Below are 14455 nucleotides of genomic sequence, written 5' to 3'. Positions count from 1 at the left end.
AAAACGTCGCATAGCGTGTGTGACGTTTCGAGCACGCAGGCTCTTCATCAGTCCTGAATGAAGACCAGTCTGATGAAGAGCCTGCGTGCTCGGAACGTCACACACGCTATGCGACGTTTTTTTTAAATACATTTTTGATACTTTTGGAGCTTTGGTGTTGCCGACTTTACATTAAAAAAATTATTCCACTTGTTTCTTAGTCGAGCACCCAGTTGAGATCGATGTGCGTGCTTTTGCCTGCTTTTTGTCTTCCTATATTAGCAAAAATGCTAATATCCAATGTGATTTTAGTGTACGTCTGAATGCAAGATTGAAAATGTACCTTTTGAGGTGCTGTGACTAATATAGTACTTTATTTTTACTTTGTTTGCCTGAGGTAAATGAAAGAGCTTTGAAGAAACTAGTACTGTGTGTTGTCATCTTGACTCACTTCTTGTCGGTTAGGCTTGGTGGTTTATCTCTTTCACTTTATTATTTAACTGTTGTCAACAGCACTAGTTCTTTCAATCCAAGATTTTACCTCAGATGAAGAAACAAAAATAAACTCGTCCATGATCGTTTTGACCAAGATGAACCAACTGTTCCCTCACAAAGCAGATACGCAAACTTTGGCTTGTTATGGTTATGTCAGTTAACGTATCTAAATGATATGTTGAATTTAAATAAATTATATAATAATTGATATTTTTCGATGAATTCATAACTCTGCTTTAACCAGTTTATAGTACACATAGCCATAACCACAACAGACATGGTAATGATAGTCGCAATAGTTTTGTGAAAGAAATGTTAAAAGGCCAACAGTAATATCTAGTGATGCAAAGTAACATTTTTTGTCAAATTTCAGTTTTAAATTGAAAATATAGACAGTCATTTATGTGATTCATGGACTTCATAATTAAATATGACAAAACAAGGAACATTAACAAATATGTTTTTAGCATATCATTCAGTCTCATGATGAAAAGTGAATCTGTGCATATTTTAAACCACAATATTATTTGCAGATAGTTCAAATGGATTACTTTACAATAAATTCTTGTTATTTTCTTAAATCCCTTTAAAATATTTAATTCGTTTAATATTTAATGCACCAGTGTTCAAGTCATGGTTACTCCCTTGGTTGTACATGTTTGTTTGCGTGTGTTGGATAAGTCACCGCAGGGTTGTTTGGGGTGTTAGCCCTGTTTATTTCATTATTATCAGATCTATGGAACTGACCTTTAACCTGTTAGACAAGTTCCAGGTTAGCAGCTACAGTTATAGGAATCCACACCAGGATGTGACAAATACACCTGAACAGCTTATCAGACATCAGAGTGGTAGATTTTTGAGATACACTGCTTAAATGTTGACAGTTTTGAGTAAGCGGTCTAGATATAATTGGGCCTTAAATATACTGTGGATTTGATTGACTGAATCAGTAAACTGTCTTTATCTTAATCTCTCTCTCTCTCTCTCGCTCTCTCTCTCTCTCTCTCTCTCTCTCTCAGACACCATTGCACTTGGCTGTAATTACCCATCAGCCTATTTTGGTGAAAGCTCTGCTGGATGCAGGGGCTGACCCTGGAGCTTTGGACCGTAATGGACAGACGGCTCTGCACTTGTGCTGCGAGCACAGAGAGGTGGACTGCCTTTCTGTCATCCTCAGACACTACCCCCAAAACCCTTCGCCCCATCTGGAGATCAGGAACTATGAAGGTAAGTGCTGGACCTGGATCGACATTAGTGTATGCATTTTTGTGTCAAGTTTTGTAGAATAATTTGTCTCAGAAAAATGTCATTTCATTCATCTGTTGGCTTGCAGATGGATGTGCTGACACTAAACCTCTCTTGACTATGGTCCTGTTTAGTACAGCAATACAAACAAATACATAGCCGTAAAATTATCGTTCCTATTGTCTGTGTCATTATGCAACACTTCTGAAAATTATACATGACTATTGGCAGAACTTTTTTTTTTTTGCTGTGCGCTTTGTTCCACTGAGGGGCAGTAGACAGAAAAAGAGCTGCTGGTCATGGATTTTCCTGCATGAATGTGTGATTATGTTTTGGAATATTTTTGTTCGTCAGTAAGGAGGGAAGTATATCGCCATCTAGCTTTATTTGTGTATTCTTACACAATAATTCCCTCTTGTGTAACAGTATAGTACTCAGAAAACCTCTTCTGTACTACTAAAGGAAAATGTTTATTAATAATGCTGAACTAAACAGTTTTATTTTCTATTATATTTTAGTTTTTATTTTTAGGTCAGTGTATTTCTAAACAGTCCTTACAGTTAGTATTGGCTTCATTCATGCATAAGAAATGTAACATGAGAGATTTCCTGTTGCTGTCACTATTCAAAAAGTCCCTAGAAACACAGTGAGGAGGTGTATTAGTGTTTTTGTGTATTGAAACATGCCCAAACTTGTTTCAGCGGGTCATTCAGAATACAGGATGAAGATTTTAAAGGGTTAGTTCACCCAAAAATGAAAATTAGCCTGTGTTTTACTCACCCTCAAAGCATCCTGGGTGTATATGACTTTCTTCTTTCAGACGAATCTAATCGGAATTATATTAAAAATTGTCCTGGCCCCTCCAAGCCTTACAATGGGGATAAGCGGGTGCTTTTTGTCAACAGTCCAGAAGACGTGAAATCAAGTGCGCGCATCCATAATAAAACGTGCCTCACTCGGATCGGGGGTGGGGGGGATATGGGGGGTGAATAAAGGCCTCCTGTAGCAAATCCATGCGTTTTTGTAAGAAAAATATCCATATTTCAAATGTAATAAACACTTTTCTCTCACTTCCGGTATTCTGTCATATGCGGAAGGCGTTCCGGCGGATGATGTAGGATGTCAGCGTTGCGTGATTAGTGATGAGCGCGGAGAGAGAACAAAACAAAACGCCGGTCACGAATTAGAAGCACAAAACGAGGATTTGTAAAGAAAAATGTCAGAGGATTTCGATATAAGCCAAGAGGAGACTGGTTTTCCTTTGCTAAAGTAAGGAAACTTTGCTTCCTTTGCTCCTGTAAACAAACTCGCGAGACTAGCATATCTCAGAGCCGTGCATCGAGGGTGAGTACATCACAGGCTAATTTTCATTTTTGGGTGAACTAACCCTTTAATGTCTTATTTAAGGTCTGACGCCCCTTCACCTGGCTGTGCAGAATGGAGATAAAAAGTTGGCAAAAATCTTATTGAAGAACGGATCTGAAATCAACGCTGGGGTCAGTGAGTTTGTAATCATTTCCACTACCTGTTATGTTGTCCGATGTGATGCTATATTTTACTCATGCATGAGTTATTCCTTTCCTCTGAAGTGAGTTATGTATTATGATCGCTAGGGTTTACCGCACACACTATTTGTTTATTGTGTCTCTTTTTACTCTTTTATCACAGGATAATAAGAGTGGTCGAAGTCCACTGGTTCATGCTGTAGAAAACAACTTCACTGACATGGTTATCTTTCTGATCGAGGTGTGTGTGCATGTATATATATTTGTGTATGTTTTTTTCTGTTGAGTTGTTTCACACTTCACACGTCAGTACCAATGAGTCATCACTTTTGTCACAATCTGTTCCTTTCATTTTTATCTTGTACTTCTCTGTTGGTAAGGACAAGGATGAACAAATAAACCTGAAATCTATTACTCAGTTTTTGTCTGTGAGTTATGGGCAGTTATTAATGTTCATAGTGTCTTTTTCTGTGTGCTGTCTCCTTCAGAGTGGGTGCGATGTGAACACTCAGTCTTACAGTGGGAACACAGCGTTACACAGCGCCTGTGGCAGAGGTCATATAGAGATTGTCAGGGTCTTGCTGAAAAATGGAGCTGACAGTAGTCTGAAAAACAACCACAATGACACTGGCATCATGGTTGCAAAAAACAAAAAGGTAAGAACTGAAAGGATGGCATTAGTGTATTTGGTAACATACCGTATATTAATAAGTCTTGCCTAGTGATGCATTTATTTACAATATAAAGTGTTTTTTTTCTGTTCATCAGCATCATTTTGACAAAAATACAGAAGGTTGTTTTAGTCTTTCATTATAATAGTCAATAGATTCAGCAGAGTATGGATAATATGCAGACACTGCCTACAAGTGGTGATTCACAGAACTTTCATTGCTCAGTTTTATTGCATATTAAAGGGGTCCTATTATGCTCTTTTACAAAGTCTTTATTTTGTTTTGGGGGTGTACTAGAACAGGCTCTCATACTAGGTTGTTCGAAAAACATTATTTTTCACATATTTTACATTATTACAACACCTCTCTCCCCAGTCTGGCATGAACGGCTCCTCTAGTGCAGCTCAACCAGGTCTGGTCCCATTCGTCGATCTTTGTGATATCACAAATCCCGGAAAATGTGCGTTGTAGTCCAAACGAGTCGTTCGTTGTAGTTTTTGAAAAGTGATTTCTGTTCAATAAAATATCTCCTTTTGAAGTGGACTTTGAGCTTTGTAACTTTGCAGATCTTTTTATGCTCAAACAGCAACATTACAGACTAACTAAAGTTGAAAAAGTGAAAAAGCATAATAGGACCCCTTTAATTACCAGTTGCACATGTCACCAAAGATCGATTATAGTTGTATGAAGCCACGTGGAGACCCTTTCTTGTAAGAAATTTAAAAAAAATCATTGCAACATTACATTCCACATTTGGGTTTAAAATTGATAGATCACCCAAAAATGAAAATTCTGTCATTAATTACTCACCCTCATGTCATTCCAAACCTGTAAGACCTTCGTTCATCTTTAGAACACAAATCCGAGAGCTTTCTGACCCTGCATAGACAGCAAATAAAACAAAAATAATGACTTTATTCAACAATTCTTCTCTTCCGCCATTCACGAGAGTACCACACCGCATGCGTGTGATCCTGCTGGCAGGAGCTGGCGTTCTGATGTAGAACCCGCATGCGCTGCGGCTTGTTTTCAAGCAGAGGAATGCACACGCATGCATCGTGGTACTCTTGTGAAAGAATAAACTGAATAAGTCATCATTTATGTCTTCTTTGAGCACAAAAAGTATTCTCGTAGCTTCATAAAATTACAGTTGAATCATTGATGTCACATGGACTAATTTAATGATGTCCTTGCTGCCTTTCTGGACCTTGAACTTGGTAGTCCCCTTGCTATCAATGCAGGGTCAGGAAGCTCTCATATTTCATCAAAAATATATTTTAATTTGTGTTCCAAAGATGAACAAAGGTCTAACAGCTTTGAAACGACATGAGGGTGAGTAATTAATGACAGAATTTTCATTTATGGGTGAGCTATCCCTTTAAAATCTCTGCATTTTAACTTTATTTAACATAATAACAAAATTCTATATGAAATTATACCTAAAATGCTTTAACTTTAGAATTTTTGCTTTACTTTGTATATTATAATAGCTTTGTTTTTATAGAGTATCTGGGATAAATATCATTTATAGAATCTCCACATCATCAAACATTCAAGGTCTATTCTTCTGTCAGTATGTTACATTATAAAAGCCTTATTTCCTGTGTCAGTCCACTCCAGGCCTCTCAGCTCGTAAAACCCCCATTAGCCTCATAATCCATCCATGTGTATCACCATAACTTCTGTAACTCATCTAAACAAGAATATACTGTATGTGGTCTTGTTTTAAGGTATCTGATGTGCTGCGTGGGAGAGGCACTCGCAGCTGCACTGTGAAAACTAGCAGTAACGGTAGGCATCCCTCTAAAATTACTAGAGTGAATTTATTTCTAAACACCTTGTTTAAAGTTTTAACTCCGTTTTTGCTCTCCTGTTTAGGCTCTCTGTCCCCTGGCAGTTCCAACCATTCTCCCCGAATGACTCCCACTTTTCAGCGCAGTGCGTCACTTTCTCCTGTGACTCCAGTTTTACCGCGAAGTCAGTCAGCGGACAGCATTTCAGAACATCAGTCACCGATGAACAGCAATGAAAAAACACTGCAAACATTGCCACTGACACACCATAATGTAGCAGTGGACAACAGGGCAGGCTACGGAATGGCACTCCATCATTTCCCATCATATCTGTTACCGTCTGGGTACGACCCACTGGGTAAGCCCACTGTCTCTCATATCCAGAGAAGGATGCTAATCGCAGATTACCCTCTTTACTATCCCACTGGTATTCAAACATCTCCATATTACTCAGATGCACAGATCATCTTGCTTCCCAGTTTCCCCGTGCCGGTCACATATGGCTCTCCTTCACAGGGGGCTGTTAGCCAATCACGGCCGTCCAGTCGCAGCAGTGACCAATCAGACATATCTACTGTGAGTGTAAACAGTGAAGAAAGAGGTGTGAGTTGATATTAGATAGATGTTTAAGCAGCTGGACGTCTTAAAGGTATAGATCACCAAAAAATTGAAAATTCTGTCATTATTTATTCACCCTCATGTTGTTCCAAACCTGTATGAGTTTTGATTATTTTTAGTTGACAAGAGAAGATATTTTGATGAATTTTGGTAACCAAACAGTCGCTGGTAGACAGTGACGTCCATGGTTTGGAAAAAATATACTATGAAATTCTATGGCTAACTGCAACTATTTGGTAAGCAAAATTCTTCAAAATATCTTCTTTTGTGTTCAGCAGCATACAGGTTTAGTGGGTGAATTATCCCTTTAAAGGGATAATTAAAATTATTTTATCATTTATTCAACCTCATGTTGTTCCAAACCTGTATGAGTTTCTTTCTTCTGCGGAACATATTTTGAAGAATGATGGTAACCAGACAGTTTTGGTGACCATTGTAAGATGGAATTGCATGCGGGTTAATAAATTATGATTTTGAGTGAATTATTCCTTTAAGTGGCGTTGTTTGAATATTATTTGTGTTTGGACAACATACTGACTGATTTATAGCATTTATATGTATCTAAGAATTTTTCAAATGTTTGAATCTGATGTTATGAAGTTTTTCCAAATCAGTAACATGTATATTTGTGTTACCAAGTGTTTTGCTATATATTTGGAATGATTGGTGATTTTGTCTTGTATTATAAAGGACTGTGATATTTATACTTCAATAGCAAGACAGCAGAATTATCTTTTTTTTTTCCTGTTTTCATTTGTGATTTTCTTTTGTTTACCATTGAAATTGCATGTTGTCGGTGTTTATTGACATCATTTTGGTTTTCCCATGTTCAGACTTTCCAGATTTTAGTTATTCAAATTCGTACGACACACACACAAAAAAAAACATTTAATTGCATTCATGTTTAAAAAAAAATGTAATTGTTAAAAACTGTAGTTCACATTTTGAGGCTCTCAAAGGGGTGTTATTAGGATACACATATGACAGCTGATTTCAACCAAGTACAGTGCCTATAGAGGTCATGATAGGTTCATCTAATGAACGCACTGCTATTGTCAAAAATACCATGTACACAAAATCCCAAAATTGTGACTGTGCCACTTTTATTTGAGTGCAAGTCTTTGAATGGCAGTTTGAAATCACTGTCTGATGAAGTTTTTTTGACAAATTTTGAGTCTTGACTCACTGTTTAGTGGCTTAAAATGGATTATCTTGTAGAAGGCAGATGTGGGAAAAAAACAAACTGTAGGATTAAAACCATTGCCATCAAATTTTGAGAAACTGTGATTAAACGTATAACCACATGGAATTTGATGTGAATTTGCCATAATGGTACTTAAAGGTGATGTTGCTGACAGTTATGTGAATGTATGAACTTTGCTTTACATATGAATGTGTAAATAAGTGCAGCATAGGAGTAGTCTAATTTACTATGAATAAAAAATGCATATTTTTATATATATGTGTTAGGGGTGGGAATCACCAGAGGCCCATGATACGATATTATCACGATACGTGTGTCACGATACAATATTATTGCGATTTTAAATATATTGCGATATTCTGCAATATATTTCTATTTATTACCTTTTTCCAACTTCAAATTATGTCCCCAAATGAAAACTTCGGCAACATCTGTTTTAACTAAACAGATTTTTTTTAAATAAAACATAGTCTTACATTAAAATAAAAATGTTACATTTAAATTAGGTGTTACATGTAAATTAAACATTACAGATACTTTTAATTTATAATTAATTAATATTTATGCATTTAGCAGACGCTTACTTACTGTGCATTCAGGCTATACATTTTGTTTTGTTTTTTTACCAGTATGTGTGTTCCCTGGGAATCGAACCCACGACCTTTTGTGCTGCTAATGCAATGCTCTACCACTGAGCCACAGGAACACCTTAACTTAATAATTATTATTATTTTTTTAATTTTCAGAACTTACTCTTAAAGTAAACAATGTGCTACAACAGGTATAATATGCACTGCTGTGCTCTTAGTAGTTTACTTTCATTCATTCCATGTACTTCCAAGCCAGTTTAATCACCGTTCTATATTAATGCGCTGCTTTAATTGATGCACACACACCCACACACCACTCGCACATAAACACAGTGAGAGGGAGAGAGGTCGGAGATTGCAGATCGCACTGCGCACACACAGAAACGTATTGTCGGTGCTGCCCCGCGACTTTTATTAATAAAATAACATAGATACTAGATCTCTTCATTATCTTCCTCAGCAACGAGGTAAAATCGAAGTAACTAAACAGCTTCATAGTTTGTAGAGAGAGACGCACAGACGCAGGTAATTCACACACACAACTGTCATCTCTCTCTCGATCGATAATTCATTCAAATAAATGCTATAATTCATTCAAATAAATGTGGTCTTACGCTCTGTTTCATCTCTATCTGATTTGAAGCGGGCAGAAAGCTAGAGCTAACGAGCCGTAAACTGATGAAAATAGCTGTCATTTTTACCCTTCCGGTTAAATATTGCGCTGCTAACATCATAAACAGCTTTAAATTGTCAATACTGACAAATTACCATGGAATAAACGGGATAATCCACGGCTTGCCGTGCATTAAAGGATTTTAGAAAAAAAACTCAACACCATCATCTAATGGACTGTAAAGAAATTGATTTTGTTATTCTACCAAATAGTATAATAAAAGATCGATACTTGGCGTCCGTGTATCGATACAGTATTGCCACAGAAAATATCGCGATACTATGCTGTATTGATTTCCCCCCACCCCTAATATGTGTGCATTTCATTTGTATAATACATAATATGACTTTCTTCAATGTGAAGCACAAAAATAATCAATTTTTCTTTTTGGTCACATTAAAACTGTCTTTGAAACTTTTTCCATGCCTTCATCGTTTTTCACTACTTTTCAAATGCTTTTTATGTATAGATTTATTTAGCCTACCTTTTGTCCAGAATTTTCTTTTGTCTTAAAATATATTCCATTATATTTCAAATATTTCATATTTTAAACTTTAATGATCAAAACACAAACCATTTCAATATATCTGTTGTGAAAATTATTTATATCAATAATGTTTTTTTTCTTTTTTCTAACATGACTAAATATTTCACAACTAAAAAAAAATCCCATGTCATTGAAATATTTAGTGCTGTCAAACGATTAATCGCGATTAATTACATCCAAAATAAAAGTTTTTGTTCACATAATATATGTGTGTGTACTGTGTATATTTATTATGTAAATATAAATACAAACACATGCATATATATATTTAAGAAAAATATGTTTTGTTTATATAATATATATTTATATATAATATAAATTATATGAATATAAATATATACATGTAAATACATGTAAATATTTTCAAAATATATGCTGTATGTGTGCTTTTATATATACATAATAAATATACACAGTACACACACATGTATTATGTAAACAAAAACTTTTATTTTGGATGCGATTAATCGCGATTAATCTTGTGACAGCACTATAAATATTAAACTTGTGGTGTATGAAAAGAAACAAGCCATCTATTATGAAATAAATATTCTTAATCTTCTATGATGTGTAGAAAGTGTTTCTAAACGTCCTCAGGTCTAAAAGTGCGTACATAGAAGTACGGAGGCGGGTTTGATAATGGTACCGCCCACCATATTCAAACTCTGTCACTTGATTGGTCGATTTCGATTCGAGCGTATGTCCTCCGAGATCGATTCAGCGCACGGCCATATTAAATCTCTAGGCGGAAGAGACAAAAGCCACAGCAACAAAGAATTTCTCAAGAAACGTTCGATGAATTAATCAAATACTCGAGGAATCAAATCCTTCAAAATTCGGAGGTAACGAACTTGGACATAATTGTAATTGAATTAGGCAGTTATCTTTCCCAACGTGCATTAGCTAGTCTCTCTTGCGCTCTCGTTAGCATCTAGCTAAACTAACCTGTCTTAACAATGTAACCGCTGGCAGGTTGCGCTAGCATGCTTTTTAATACTTTCAAACGTAGTTCACCTGTATCCCACTCCTCAGGAAACACAGTTCACCATGTCCCCAGAAAAATGTGCTGCGTTGTGTTGTTCTTTAATGTTGGGATTGCCTGCCTGAATTCGCGCGTTGAATCTGAAAGGAGAAAACTTTTGTCGGTAAACCACCTTTGTGGTGCTTGTCGTCTAGCTCAGTTAACGTTAGCTCGGCAAACAACTCATGACGCTCACGCACACTTTTCGCTTCGGATCTAATCGTTAAACCTTTAGTGAATTAGTAAATGACCTTAAATCCTCTTCGACTTGAATCAGATGTGTTATTAAGCCAATTTATCATATGAGTTCCAAGTGCTTCCACACTTTTAATAAGTGTTAGAAACTGTTGGCTAAACGTGGGTGCTTTGCTAGCAGAATGTATTGAAAGCATTCAATTATTATCATTATTGTCCTTATTTCTTTATTAAGTCGCTTTGGATAATAGCGTCTCCTTAATGACTTAAAGCAAAGCAGTATTTCGGCATAATGGTACTCTCTCTCTATCTCTCTCTCTCTCTCTCTATATATATATATATTCTGTTCTGTTCTATTTAATCTAATTTGAACACGTCTGTTCAAAAGTATTTAAAGGGAAACTGTGAAACTACCCCTTTACTCCCTGCAAGAAGTAGTTATGCTTTATATGATAATAATTTTGTTATATCTTTAATATTTGGCAGGCGTTCCAGAAATTCCTCCACTAAGTGTTCAAGAACTGTGACCAAGTGAGGAAAACACGCGACATCGTGAAGCCAAGAGTGGAAACACTTATGGACTCTTAACGTTATTTTGGACTCGTAATCCTGCATTGACTTTAAGTTTGAAATCCCTCAGTTTGGAGTTTTTCAGCAGGTTAAAGAGGAGCAAGTGACATTGAGCAAAGTTTGAAATTCCTCATGACAAAGAGAATACGGGAATTTTAAGAGCACATTAAGAACCTTTAGCTGAGCCTTGTGCTTTTGAATGTAAATACTTTATATTTTTTTGATACCAAAAGGAATACAGAGGGTACTACAGGATTTCTGCAATCCAGCGGTTAAAAAAAAAATTAGAAAAAAATAAATAAAATGAATATTTTGTACATTTTCAGGGATAACGTAAAAAGTGACTTTTGAAAAGCACTAATAGATTTTTTGCTAACTTGCATTTTTGAAAATCCTTGTGCAAGACTTGAATTTTACAAGTTCCTGTTTGCTAGTTATTTTGTACGTTGGCTCTAGGCTTGTGATATATTTATTCATATAAATATAATTTTCTCCTATTTTGGGAGAGCTTATTATAAACAATTGTTATACGCCAGGCACTCTTCTTTTTAAGAGGTCTGTACGTACCAGAAACTGTTTACACAAAAGTGCAGTGAGCATAACGGTAAAACAGTTTTACGAATAGCTGAAAAGTAGCAAAAAACGAACTTAAAAAAAAAATATATTAATTTGTTTGAAACTGTTGAGGAAAAAATCTGACAATGGCTACGGCGAGAACAGAGATCCCTACTTCAGTCATGCCAATGAGCAAACAGAATGGACAGTCCAAGCCCATGAACCTCCAGTCAGGATTGCTTACTTCCTCATTACAGTCAGGAAAAACACCTGTGATGTCCCAGAAAGGATGCAATATACCCCAAAGCAGTGGTGGTATCAGGTAATCTTTATTGATTTAAAATATTTTGAAGACTGGGTTTTTTTTACATTGATTCCTTGCATCAATCATGTAATTTAAGCTGTTTGTTATGAATACAACTGTGTAAAGTTGAATATGAACAATTTCTTCTAGGTTTGGTGATGACTGGAAGAAGTGCTTGCAGCTTCCACCGAAAGACATGAGAGCGAAAACCACAGTAAGTTCTAAAACCTGTTTTCTTATTAGATGGTGGTATTTTAAATTGGTTGCTGCTCCACTTACTCTGTTTTTTACTTTAAACATCCTCCTTTTTGACAGGACGTGACTGCAACCAAAGGAAACGAGTTTGAAGATTACTGCCTTAAGAGGGAACTGCTGATGGGCATCTTCGAAATGGGCTGGGAGAAGCCTTCCCCTATCCAGGTAGTCTAACCTGCATACACTGTTGCAAACCTTTATATACTGTACTCATTTATATATTTCACATAAGGTGGTATTAAAAAGGTCTTAAGTCTTAAATTTAACTTCTGTAGACATTCATATCTGTAGTCTTAAATGTAACTTCTGTAGACATTCATATTCATATAGTTCATATCTGTAGACACCCTGTATTATACTATACACATTTATAAAAACCAATGTGGTTGATTGGTTTTGTCTGCTTGGCTTATGACTTTCAGAATGGTTGTCAAATAAGCCTGTCTTGAGATCTTTTTATATTTTTTCCTACATTGTCCCTGTAGGAGGAGAGTATTCCTATCGTCTTGTCAGGGAGGGACATACTTGCCCGAGCTAAAAATGGCACAGGTAAAAGTGGAGCCTACCTCATCCCCCTCTTGGAAAGGATTGACATGAAGAAGGACTATGTTCAAGGTAGGAATATAATATGAAATGCAAATAAGTAAAAAGCTACATTTTTGGCAGCCATTACTTTAGCGTCAGTCTTTAGCATCACATGATCATTCAGAAATCATTTGAATATGCTGATTTAGTGCTCAAGAACAAGAACAAACAACAGTTGTGCTTCTTAATATTTTTGTGGAAACGTGATACTTTTGTTCAGGATTGTTTGAACACAGTTTAAAAAGAACAGCGTTTATTTGAAATCATACAATTTTGTAACTATGTAAAAGCCTGTAACTGTTACTTTTATTCATCAAGGACAGATTAAATTGAGCAAAATATTAATTTCTTTGCAAAAAAAAAAAAATCTTGGTGACTCCATGTTTTTGAATGTTAGTTTTATACATTTGATTATTTTTTACTTTTTTTTTTCTCCCCAACTTTATTTTAGCCATAGTGTTGGTACCAACTCGTGAGTTGGCTCTGCAGATGAGCCAGATAAGTATCAACATGAGCAAGCACCTTGGTGGCGTCAAGGTCATGGCTACAACAGGTGGCACTAACCTGAGGGATGACATTATGCGTCTTGATGAGACTGGTAATTGATGAGAGTTCTCTTCCCTCTTTGCGAGTTTCCCAAGCTTGAAAAAACTTGTAGTTATTTCAAAACTAAATGTGGGTAATAAAATTGAAGTAAGAAACACCTTTACAGTAACATTTAAAATTACAGGCAATCATATTGTTGAAGCACTTGTGTAAATTCTTCAGTAAATTTTGCTTAAAGGCGATGTTCCACAAGTTTTTTTTGTTGGGATGTCACACCTACTGACTGTTTTTCTGAAGTGTTGTCCTCTTGCCAGACCACAGTCATTTAAGAAATTCTTAAATTGCACTTCCTTGTTCCTCAGAGAGAAGTGATGTTACTTAGAGTTTCATAATTATCCACACTTGATTATAATGGGTTAAAGATCTAACATACAGGGCAAGTCATCTTGACAGTTTAATTAAATTTAAAAGAATTTAGAAGATAAAATGTACTTGATGAATACAGTCCTCCTCCTACTGTTAACCATTACATTTTTTTTTGTCTTTTCAGTACATGTTATAATAGCTACCCCAGGAAGGATCCTTGACTTGATGAAGAAAGGTGTGGCCAAGGTTGACAAAGCTCAGATGATTGTGATGGATGAGGTGAGAAAAATAATGCAAGAAAGATTTCCAATTAAGCATATTTTCTAAATCAGGGGTCTCCAACCTTTTTGTGAGTGAGGGCTCCCTGAAGGGATAAAATAGTCTCAAGGGCTACTTGTTTGATATACTCCTATATATATATATATATATATAATTTTTATTTTTTTTAATATCTTGATATTGCATTTTATGCAAAAATGCATTTTATTTTCCCTAAATTATGTTTTCCATTTGATTTCTTATGGATTCCGTGTTTTATGATTCAATACAAATTTATCATAAAAAATGGTGTCTAGTGAAATGAATTAAAAAAACTTTAACAATTTAATCAATCTTTTAAAATGTAATCAAATGAAAATCAATTTACAACAAAACATTGAATTTTTTTTATTTAATTTAATTTTATCAGACATGATGCTGCACAACAGAACTGTATAAATTAATAATAATAAAAAATAA

General features: G+C 35.6%; 2 protein-coding genes across 4 annotated transcripts in view; both read left to right on the top strand.

Moving 5' to 3' along the window:
* Positions 1-6374, top strand: part of LOC107715119 (B-cell lymphoma 3 protein homolog) — a 30669-nt gene extending 24295 nt beyond the window's left edge. For all 3 annotated transcript variants that reach the window (XM_016521195.1, XM_016521200.1, XM_016521190.1), the window contains 6 exons: positions 1494-1701; positions 3127-3215; positions 3388-3465; positions 3713-3880; positions 5626-5686; positions 5774-6374. In XM_016521195.1, coding sequence (XP_016376681.1) covers positions 1494-1701; positions 3127-3215; positions 3388-3465; positions 3713-3880; positions 5626-5686; positions 5774-6300 — 1131 coding nt within the window. In that variant the 3' untranslated portion in view covers positions 6301-6374. The remainder of the gene's footprint in view (positions 1-1493; positions 1702-3126; positions 3216-3387; positions 3466-3712; positions 3881-5625; positions 5687-5773) is intronic.
* Positions 6375-11474: 5100 nt separating this feature from the next.
* The window catches only part of LOC107714973 (probable ATP-dependent RNA helicase ddx6), a 7338-nt gene continuing 4357 nt past the window's right edge, over positions 11475-14455 (top strand). Inside the window, exons 1-6 of the mRNA XM_016520977.1 lie at positions 11475-11983; positions 12116-12179; positions 12281-12385; positions 12706-12835; positions 13257-13403; positions 13902-13996. Coding sequence (XP_016376463.1) covers positions 11808-11983; positions 12116-12179; positions 12281-12385; positions 12706-12835; positions 13257-13403; positions 13902-13996 — 717 coding nt within the window. The 5' untranslated portion in view covers positions 11475-11807. The remainder of the gene's footprint in view (positions 11984-12115; positions 12180-12280; positions 12386-12705; positions 12836-13256; positions 13404-13901; positions 13997-14455) is intronic.

This window comes from Sinocyclocheilus rhinocerous, unplaced genomic scaffold, assembly GCF_001515625.1.
Source record: "Sinocyclocheilus rhinocerous isolate Xijiao unplaced genomic scaffold, SAMN03320098_v1.1 scaffold2810, whole genome shotgun sequence".
NCBI lineage: Eukaryota > Metazoa > Chordata > Actinopteri > Cypriniformes > Cyprinidae > Sinocyclocheilus > Sinocyclocheilus rhinocerous.
This window is presented reverse-complemented; position numbering and strand designations above follow the sequence as displayed.